The sequence below is a fragment of the Ostrea edulis genome, chromosome 10 (genome assembly GCF_947568905.1).
Source record: "Ostrea edulis chromosome 10, xbOstEdul1.1, whole genome shotgun sequence".
In the NCBI taxonomy this organism is placed as follows: Eukaryota; Metazoa; Mollusca; class Bivalvia; order Ostreida; family Ostreidae; genus Ostrea; species Ostrea edulis.
Window position 1 is genome coordinate 40141527 of NC_079173.1, and position 12245 is coordinate 40153771.

The 12245-nt window shown below is 38.1% G+C and overlaps 1 protein-coding gene across 2 annotated transcripts in view; it reads right to left on the reverse strand.

Moving 5' to 3' along the window:
* Window positions 1-258: 258 nt before the first annotated feature.
* Window positions 259-12245, reverse strand: part of LOC125665414 (gem-associated protein 2-like) — a 45530-nt gene continuing 33543 nt past the window's right edge. For both annotated transcript variants that reach the window (XM_056151345.1, XM_056151344.1), the window contains 6 exons: window positions 11623-11712; window positions 9880-9939; window positions 6943-7110; window positions 5908-5976; window positions 5698-5808; window positions 259-642 (listed from right to left, as the gene is read on the reverse strand). In XM_056151345.1, coding sequence (XP_056007320.1) covers window positions 544-642; window positions 5698-5808; window positions 5908-5976; window positions 6943-7110; window positions 9880-9939; window positions 11623-11712 — 597 coding nt within the window. In that variant the 3' untranslated portion in view covers window positions 259-543. The remainder of the gene's footprint in view (window positions 643-5697; window positions 5809-5907; window positions 5977-6942; window positions 7111-9879; window positions 9940-11622; window positions 11713-12245) is intronic.

Below are 12245 nucleotides of genomic sequence, written 5' to 3' on the forward strand. Positions count from 1 at the left end.
GTATTTTAAGCATAACATTTCAGCCATTCATTATGTGTAGCATTGTCACTCATTGTGTGTGTGTGTGTGGGGTGTGTGTGTGTGTGTGTGTGTGTGTGTGTGTGTGTGTGTGTAGCATTGTCACTTGTGTGTGTGTGTGGGGGGGGGGGGGGGGGGGATGTGAGCTTGCTCAATTATTCTTTCATTCACAGCAATACAGATCTACTTCTAAGTTCTCCACATCAAAATCTGGTTTCAGTGCAAAATGATATCCCCCTCAACAAATAATATTTATTCTCAATTCTCATGGAAGTAAAAATGGCACAACCTGAGCCAACACGATAAAAGCTGTTAATTGAATCAAGATTTCAGATGAGTATGTACAATGTGATCTTTTGATGCATTAACAAGCAGCTTTATTTCCATCCACTCTTCCTTTGCCATCATTAGCTGTCAAAACAATCCTTGTATAATTGCACATTTGATCTGGAGTGCTTCTCTCTACATCAACTGGATCCAGCTCTGTGGGAATAAGTTTGGCACATACTTATTTCTTAAAGTGCATCACGTGCCTGGGTCCGCTAAATCTGATTGGTCAAAATACAGAGCTACGAGACAGATAAATAGGTTTAAAGGAACCAAGCGTGGATCCTCGGGACTCTCCTAAAAAAAAAAATAAAAAAAAATTGATCAGCTGGAAAAATATCATCTTACATCTAGAAAATCTACATTGAAATCACTCATTTACAGAGGCACAACTGAACTCTCATGAGGCCCCACTGCAACCCTATATGGCATCTCATACATGTCCCCACCATGAGGCCCCATCGGTAAATGTATCTCCTTAAGCATATCATTATCCCTTAAGATACCACATCCCAATCAATGCATATCATTATCCCTTAAAATACCACATCCCAATCAATGCATATCATTATCCCTTAAGATACCACATCCCAATCAATGCACCATAGTGTTCTCATGAGCTTTCACAACTTTTCCTAGGAAACACTGCTTTTCCAATAAAACCCATCAGGTACCATGTTTCATCATATACATAATCCTACAAACATCAGGCACCACTATCTCACAAGACATCACTGTATCACCACAAACATCAGACACCACTATCTCACTAGACATCACTGTATCACCACAAACATCAGACACCACTATCTCACTAGACATCACTGTACCACCACAAACATCAGACACCACTATCTCACTAGACATCACTGTATCACCACAAACATCAGACACCACTATCTCACTAGATTTCACTGTATCCTCACAAACATCAGACACCACTATCTCACTAGACATCACTATATCACCACAAACATCAGACACCACTATCTCACTAAACGTCACTGTATCACCACAAACATCAGACACCACTATCTCACTAGACATCCCTGTATCACCACAAACATCAGACACCACTATCTCACTAAACGTCACTGTATCACCACAAACATCAGACACCACTATCTCACTAGATATCACTGTATCACCACAAACATCAGACACGACTATCTCACTAGACTTCACTGTATCACCACAAACATCAGACACCACTATCTCACTAGACTTCACTGTATTCTCATAAACATCAGACACCACTATCTCACTAGACATCACTGTACCACCACAAACATCAGACACCACTATCTCACTAGACATCACTGTATCACCACAAACATCAGACACCACTATCTCACTAGATTTCACTGTATCCTCACAAACATCAGACACCACTATCTCACTAGACATCACTATATCACCACAAACATCAGACACCACTATCTCACTAAACGTCACTGTATCACCACAAACATCAGACACCACTATCTCACTAGACATCCCTGTATCACCACAAACATCAGACACCACTATCTCACTAAACGTCACTGTATCACCACAAACATCAGACACCACTATCTCACTAGATATCACTGTATCACCACAAACATCAGACACCACTATCTCACTAGACTTCACTGTATCACCACAAACATCAGACACCACTATCTCACTAGACTTCACTGTATTCTCATAAACATCAGACACCACTATCTCACTAGATATCACTGTATCACCACAAACATCAAACACCACTATCTCACTAGACATCACTATATCACCACAAACATCAAACACCACTATCTCACTACACTTCACTGTATCACTACAAACATCAGACACCAATACCTCACTAGACATCACTGTACCACCACAAACATCAGACACCACTATCTCACTAGATATCACTGTACCACCACAAACATCAGACACCACTATCTCACTAGACATCACTGTACCACCACAAACATCAAACACCACTATCTCACTAGATATCACTGTATCACCACAAACATCAGACACCACTATCTCACTAGATTTCACTGTATCCTCACAAACATCAGACACCACTATCTCACTAGACATCACTATATCACCACAAACATCAGACACCACTATCTCACTAAACGTCACTGTATCACCACAAACATCAGACACCACTATCTCACTAGACATCCCTGTATCACCACAAACATCAGACACCACTATCTCACTAAACGTCACTGTATCACCACAAACATCAGACACCACTATCTCACTAGATATCACTGTATCACCACAAACATCAGACACCACTATCTCACTAGATATCACTGTATCACCACAAACATCAGACACCACTATCTCACTAGACATCACTGTATCACCACAAACATCAGACACCACTATCTCACTAGATATCACTGTATCACCACAAACATCAGACACCACTATCTCACTAGACATCACTGTACCACCACAAACATCAGACACCACTATCTCACTAGACATCACTGTACCACCACAAACATCAGACACCACTATCTCACTAGACATCACTGTATCACCACAAACATCAGACACCACTATCTCACTAGACTTCACTGTATCACCACAAACACCAGACACCACTATCTCACTAGACTTCACTGTACCACCACAAACATCAGACACCACTATCTCACTAGACATCACTGTATCACCACAAACATCAGACACCACTATCTCACTAGATTTCACTGTATCCTCACAAACATCAGACACCACTATCACACTAGACATCACTATATCACCACAAACATCAGACACCACTATCTCACTAAACGTCACTGTATCACCACAAACATCAGACACCACTATCTCACTAGACGTCACTGTATCACCACAAACATCAGACACCACTATCTCACTAAACGTCACTGTATCACCACAAACATCAGACACCACTATCTCACTAGATATCACTGTATCACCACAAACATCAGACACCACTATCTCACTAGACTTCACTGTATCACCACAAACATCAGACACCACTATCTCACTAGACTTCACTGTATTCTCATAAACATCAGACACCACTATCTCACTAGATATCACTGTATCACCACAAACATCAAACACCACTATCTCACTAGACATCACTGTATCACTACAAACATCAGACACCAATATCTCACTAGACATCACTGTACCACCACAAACATCAGACACCACTCTCTCACTAGACTTCACTGTATCACCACAAACATCAGACACCACTATCTCACTAGACACCACTGTACCACCACAAACATCAGACACCACTATCTCACTAGACTTCACAGTATCCTCACAAACATCAGACACCACTATCTCACTACACTTCACTGTACCACCACAAACATCAAACACCACTCTCTCACTATACATCACTGTACCACCACAAACATCAGACACCACTATCTCACTAGATATCACTGTATCCTCACAAACATCAGGCACCACTATCTCACTAGACTTCACTATATCACCACAAACATCACACACTACTATCTCACTAGATATCACTGTACCACCACAATCATCAGACACCACTATCTCACTAGACTTCACTGTACCACCACAAACATCAGACACCACTATCTCACTAGATATCACTGTATCACCACAAACATCAGACACCACTATCTCACTAGACTTCACTGTATCCTCACAAACATCAGACACCACTATCTCACTACACTTCACTGTACCACCACAAACATCAGACACCACTCTCTCACTATACATCACTGTACCACCACAAACATCAGACACCACTATCTCACTAGATATCACTGTATCCTCACAAACATCAGGCACCACTATCTCACTAGACTTCACTATATCACCACAAACATCAGACACTACTATCTCACTAGATATCACTGTACCACCACAAACATCAGACACCACTATCTCACTAGACTTCACTGTACCACCACAAACATCAGACACCACTATCTCACTAGATATCACTGTATCACCACAAACATCAGACACCACTATCTCACTAGACTTCACTGTATCCTCACAAACATCAGACACCACTATCTCACTACACTTCACTGTACCACCACAAACATCAGACACCACTCTCTCACTATACATCACTGTACCACCACAAACATCAGACACCACTATCTCACTAGATATCACTGTATCCTCACAAACATCAGGCACCACTATCTCACTAGACTTCACTATATCACCACAAACATCAGACACTACTATCTCACTAGATATCACTGTACCACCACAAACATCAGACACCACTATCTCACTAGACTTCACTGTACCACCACAAACATCAGACACCACTATCTCACTAGATATCACTGTATCACCACAAACATCAGGCACCACTATCTCACTAGACATACCGTATATACTCGCCTATAAGTCGGATTTTTGGGAGTCAATTTTTTGTCCAAAACTCTATGTCCGACTTATAGGCGCGTCCTAAGAAGATTAGTATTTTTCTGGGCGGCGTAATGTAGTGTTTTTTAAACAAGTCCGACGATTATCATGGACTACCACACAAATGATTATTGTTCACAAATATCTAGACATATTGTATTGTTTATGTATTTTAAAATTATGTATAAAGTACACGTATTTACATATTTATATCTTGTTAAAAATTATTTACATACCGGTAACTAATACTTTTAAGTCAACTAATCTATCGTTTATCGGTAAAATTGAATTACGAACCCGATTTAATATTGAAATATTCATATGTATACCGGCTGAAATATATTTTCATAAAAGATTGAATATTGTTAACAGATAATTTAGATCATCATTCTTGACTCTTAAAAACTCTATTGTTGATACATTGAATTATACCGGAACCCCACCATAACCGCGAGGCGCGTGTCACTAAGAAAACACGCTGTCAGGTACTGGTAATTAGGAAATCATAATTGGGTAGGTAAACAAGGGATCATTGTCCATAATAGATCAAGGCGTGCGTTTAAACCCCAAACAGATATGGCTTGGATATTGAGCACCTCATAATTATTAATTTCTCAAAATATTTTTTGAAACATAGGTAAAAACACTAGAGCATTGACTTGAAATTGTCAACCGATTCTGACAAAAATTTGTACCGACTTACAAGCAGGTCAATGGCAAATTCCTACAAAATAACCTTAAAAAATACAACCGACTTATAGGCGGACCGACTTATAGGCGAGTATATACGGTAACTGTACCACCATCAGTTGCCAGCTTAACTTCTTTCATATACATGAAAAGTGAAGATAATGAACTGTGATAAAACTCATAAATAATACAAAATGAGTAAGGCAATCATGTACCCCTGGACACACCAGAGGTGGGACCACTTACTAGTGTGGCTCTGAGGTTCCCACAGCTACGGGCCAGAGATCTGATGAGTGCGCAGGCCTCGGGAGAGAGGGGCTTCTGCAAGCTGAGAAGCAGGGCGTAGAACCACATACCCTGAGAGACACAAACTTGATGATCAGTACATTGACATTAATGTTGAGTCGGAATCTTTAATCTTAAAGTTTGTTGTACTTGATATTACTGGCGATTTACCTGCTTGTCTGAAAATCCCGTCGCTTCAAACCAGTTGATGTGATATTCTAAAACCTTAATGACTGATGGCTGAAATAAGAAAAGCATGTAAATGTACTTTGCGACACTATGAGAAAAAATTCCGTAAGTCCTTATTAGTCTAATTATCAAATCAAACTAACATTTGAAATGATTTTCATAAAGAAACAAGATTTTCAAAATATGTTTGCATTTGATTTTTTTAGAAAAAAATAAACCTGCAGTTATTTAAACATCTGTGCTACATAAATCTTAAGATATAAGTAATCAAAATTTTGACTTAAGTCTATTCTCAGTTTATAGTCTTGGAGCTAAGATTATTTTTTTCTTCTGTATTTTTATCAAAAATGGAATGGTCCTATATTTTGGGGAATCTGACTTGCTCTAACCAGATGAATTATTATAAAAGTTGGTGTCTTTTTTTAAATATACTTTATTTTATTTACATTTACTTACACAGGTATATTTTCTTAAAGTACATGTAGGTTACACTAATGAGCTTATAAGGCAACTGCTTTGGGAAAATGAACCATGCATAGAGTGATATGACATCAAGCTTTGTCCTTCAATTACTCCCAAGGGTTTTTAAGATGACCAAAGTTGATGTTGTTAATTATGAAAAGAAACCAGAAATATTTGTTTCGATTGTTTGTTTACCCCAACAACTAAAATCATATTCATATCCTTCACCACGCCATTGATTTGTAAGATAAAGAGTTCTAAAATGATTCCTTTAACAGTATGCAAAATTGATTGAAAATCGCAAGTTGGGTGGTTGGGGGTTCTAGCCAAGGGTGATTTTTCCACCATAGGGAAAAATGATACAGATTTTGTGCAATGGGGAAATTCTATACTAGGACATGCTCTCCCCCATGACAGAAAATTTGAACTGGGTATATGCATGCTAAAATTCTCTACATTCAGGAATATTTGATTACTTTCAAATGCTTAGATATAAATGTATAATAAATTCTCTAATTTTTGGTATTATTTCTTAAACTGGGTACGGTTTTATACCTGGTCTAAAGCTGCCACAATGCTCATCAGGGGTAAGACTCCCTCATGCTTTGGTTTTGCCTCTTCCTCCATGATGACCTCTGCTTTGACCTCTTTCTGAGAGACCCCTGGTGGCTGAAGTCTGCCAAAACAGAGTCGACACCAACCCTCCACATCGTTACACTGAGGCTGTTCAATATAGAAACTGCTTTTTAAAAATGTTTTTATCATATTTCGTTTTGTCTCTGGAAGTGTGGTTACCTACAATGCACTTTTTATTTGACAGCTCATACCATCACTGCTTTGGTAAGTTTAATGACAGTATTAGTCTGCACCACACAATTCAATCTACTCTAGACTGGCACGACAATACCCCAATGTGTGAATTGTGATTTCTTTAAAATATCATTCACTTTCGAACTAAAACAAAATGCATCAGAACTAAACAACAGGCCCACACATCTTATTGGTCACCAGAATAATAGTTAAAAGTATCACTAGTTCCAAGGGCCTAATCTGTCACCTGAATAATAGTTAGAAGCATCACTAGTCCCAAGGGCCTAATCGGTCACCTGAATAATAGTTAAAAGTATTACTAGTTCCAAGGGCCTAATCGGTCACCTGAATAATAGTTAAAAGTATCACTATAGTCCCAAGGGTAATGCAATCTAGAACAAGATGTGTTTGTGAAACACAAATGCCCCCAATAATGGCCAATTCTGAAGATGGCCAAGGTCACAAGGGCAAATATCTTGGTACCAGTAGAAAGATCTTGTCAAAAGTGCTCATGTACAATATGAAAGCTCTAATATTTACCATTTAGAAGTTATGACCAATGTAAAAAAAAAAATCAAAAGTAGGTCAAATGTCAATGTCAAAAGGTTCAATACCAACGGAAAGGTCTTGTAACAAGGAATACTCATGTTAAATATCAAAGCTCTATCACTTACTGTTCAAAAGTTATTAGTAAGGTTAAAGTTTTCAAAAAATAGGTCAAACTCCAAGGTCAACGTCACGGGATCAAAAATGTTGGTACCCACGGAAAGGTCTGGTCACAAGGAATACTCATGTGAAATATCTAAGCTCTATCACTTATTGTTCAAAAGTTATTAGCAAGGTTAAAGTTTTCAAAAAGTAGGTCAAACTCCAAGGTCAAGGTCACAGGATAAAAATGTTGGTACCCAGGGAAAGGTCTGGTCACAAGGAATACTCATGTCAAATATCAAAGCTCTATCACTTATTGTTCAAAAGTTATCAGCAAGGTTAAAGTTTTCAAAACACGGGGTCAAAAATGTTGGTACCCACGGAAAGGTCTTGTCACAAGGAATACTCATGTGAAATATCAAAGCTCTATCACTTACTGTTCAAAAGTTATTAGCAAGGTTAAAGTTTCAGACAGAATTACAGACAGGACAAAAACAATATGCCTGCCCCCCCCCCCCCCCCCCCCCGATCTTTGATCTCGGGGGCATAAAAAATTTCCTACCTAAATTCTAATATTCAGCAACAGTATTAAAAACAGATGTGTTCTTAAAATTTCAATCCCCTCAAAAGTGCATACACTGATGAAAGGCTTTACATAGTACATGTATAATATATGTACTAACATATTACGATATGACTAATTTGGACCCATCCTAGAGTTAAAACCCTGAGGTTGCAAAATTCTCCATTTTTTTTTTTTTTACATCCTTTTCTGCTTTTCCTAATTATGCATTTAGGTTCTATACGGTATCAGCAAACTTATAGATGTCCTTCAAATCATAAAATAATTTTGGCACCACCCTGAAACCAAGCCCCTACCCCTGGGATCATCAAATTTACAATTGTGGTAAGGACTACCTGCTCTTTATAAACATCCATTTAGTTTAAATTTAGTATCAATAGTACTAAAGAGGATGTAATTTAATTAAGTATTTTACACATAAACACTACATATGTATATACTAAGTTTGGCCCTGCCATGGGGTCAGAACCCCTACCCCGGGATCATGACATTTACAACTTTGGTTGAGGTCTTCCTGCTCTATATCACTAGTATGCATTTAGTTTTTCCTACACATGTGCGGTTATAGAGAAGATTTTTGAAAATTGGACAATTTTTGGCAGTTTTGTTCCATCCCCCAGGCCTCTGGGGTGCAGGAGACCTAAATTCACCCAGTGAAACAGCACAGAAATGACTGATTTTACACTACATATTTCTGTACATGAAATATTGCGAAATTAAAACTGTATCAGTTGTGAACAAGCTATTGTGGCTAAACGTATATCAAAAATTTACTGAATGCTGCAACACTATGTAAATAAATCTGATTGCTTTTACCAATTGTGACTGAGAAATCCTCTATCCACTCTGTGACAGTCACTTTCAGTAATGCTAGACTTTATATGTGAGGTTAACAAACCACAGAGATAAAACAAAGAAGAATGAGATGGCTTGGTCACGTAATGAGAATGCCCCAGAACAGGATTCCCAAAGTAGCTCTACACTGGACACCACCTGGAAAGAGGAAAAGAGGCAGACCACGTACCACCTGGAGGAGAACCGTGACATCAGAACTAGAGGAAATGGGCTACTCATGGGGACAGGCACAGTATATTGCCAAGGACAGAGCTAGATGGAGACAACTTGTTGAAGCCTTATGTCCCACCGGGGACGAAGAGGATAAGTAAGTAAGTAACAATTAAACCACAGGAAAGATATGTACTTATTCTTACCAATTCATCTCTCTTACTTATTCTTACCAATTCATCTCTCTTACTTATTCTTACCAATTTATCTCCCTTACTTACATGTATTCTTACCAATTTATCTCCCTTACTTACATGTATTCTTACCAATTTATCTCCCTTACTTACATGTATTCTTACCAATTCATCTCTCTTACTTATTCTTACCAATTTATCTCCCTTACTTACATGTATTCTTACCAATTTATCTCCCTTACTTATTCTTACCAATTTATCTCTCTTCAGTAAACCTTTCTTGGCCATCAGTACTTTTTGTCTCTGAAGTTTCTACAATGTAAAACATGTCACAGATCGAGATCACACACTGCAGGACCACCCACCATCTCTTCAAGACACCTGCTACAAACTAATTTTTCTACCTTCTTTTGAAGAGTTCCAATTTTTACAAGTTATGACAAAATTGGGGTGTGTTTGAAAGTTTCCTTTATATTGTAGAGTATTTATTGATACTTATTTACCAATATGATGCAGCTAGAGCAATTTTTAATCAAAATGTGAAAAGAGGTCAGGCGATTACAGTGTCTATATACTGTGAGTGGTTTTAATTTCGCGGTGCTAAACGTTCGCGGTTTTTCACATTGGTCTAATTGCAGTGGTTTTATTTTCGCGGAATTCAAATTTTATGACATGTTAAAACCGTATTGTCTCACACTTGCAAAATGATTGTGGTTGTTTTAATTTAGCGAAAAAAATTCCGACCGCGAACATAGCGAAATTAAAACCACCGTAATCATTTCCCCATTTACAATATATGGGAAAGCTCTGAAAACAAATACCCAGTAAACATTAATAATTTGATCAACTTGACTTGATACAGTTTGTGGTGAATACTAATTTGACATGTTTTGCATATCTATTCATACATGTATTCTGTGCTGAAATATTTGAAAACAGAAACTTAATCTGTATTTCTTTATAGCAAATATCTTTATAACACTGAAAAGAACAAGAGGTACTGTGAGCAATGCTCACTAAGAATACCCCCCCCCCCCCCAATCTCCCAAAGGGTGTTGGTAATAGGTATAAACTACCTCTTTTCTGAGTGTAAAAAACAAATGGCATGACAAACCTTAGGTATTCTCGTTTGTAGGGAGAAATGGATAGGAGATGAAATTAAATGTGCATTTTATTATGATCTTTGCTTTGAAAGGGGACCTTTTTTGAAGGATATGTAACACACCCCACTGGATGGCAAGTGAACAGGTTAATAAAATATACGAGACTCAATGTATGCAACTGACAAATACAAAGTTGTTGAAGTTAATTCTAGTGAAGGATTACATACCAAGGTAAGTATAATTTACATCAACTGCTTCCATGGGATGGTTGTATCTAGGTACACAGCATCTCCATGCGATGAAAAAAGCCGTTAAAGAATTTAAATGGAAATCATATTGCTACTTCGATGTCCAGTGCATTTGACCTTTGACCTTTTGACCCCAAAATCGATAGGGAACATCTTCATCCCATGGGTAGTCCATATGTATGATATGGTGACTGTAGGTGGAAAGGATAACGCTTTAGAGCCCGGAAACCATGTTGCTACTTCGATGTCCAGTGCGTTTGACCTTTGACCTTTTGACCCCAAAATCGATAGGGAACACCTTCATCCCATGGGTAGTCCATATATATGATATGGTGACAGTAGGTGGAAAGGATAATGCTTTAGAGCCTGGAAACCATTGCGTCTACAGACGGACGGACAGAGAGATGGACAATCCGATTCCAGTATACCCCCCCCCCCCCACCCCCACACGCAACTTGTTGCAGGGGGTATAATAATGTATTTTCAAATGATTAACAGAACTCATAAATCTATTGTTAGTACTTTATAATGATTAACACAACTTATGTAAATCTATTGTACTTTGTAATGATTAACAGAACTTATATAAATCTATTGTACTTTATAATGATTAACACAACTTAAATCTATAATGCTTTGATTACCTGACGAAGCTCAGCAAAGTGGGCCGTTTGTAACTTCTGCCATTGTAAGTCAGGGGTGTATCCCTTTGGTGCAGGAAATCGTCCACCATACTAAAATATAAATATACCCCATGGTAAATGTTACGAACTGACAATCATAATGTAATATAACATTGCACAACTAACTCTGATAAATGTTAGAAACTTACTACCATAACCATTAAAATTAACTCCAGTAAATAAAAGACACAGAGCGCTGTAATATAATTCATCAAGCCTGGTACTAATGTTGGCAACCAACCAACACATTGAAATATAATTCATCAAGCCTGGTACTAATGTGGGCAACCAACCTACTCACTGAAATATAATTCATCAAGTCTGGTACTAATGTGGGCAACCAACCAACACACTGAATTATAATTCATCAAGTCTGGTACTATTAAATGTGGTCAACCAACCAACTCACTGAAATATAACTCATCAAGCTTGGTACTAATGTGGGCAACCAACCAACACACTGAAATACAATTCATCAAGTCTGGTACTAATGTGGGCAACCAACCAACTCACTGAAATATAATTCATCAAGCCTGGTACTAATGTGGGCAACCAACCAACACACTGAAATATAATTCATCAAG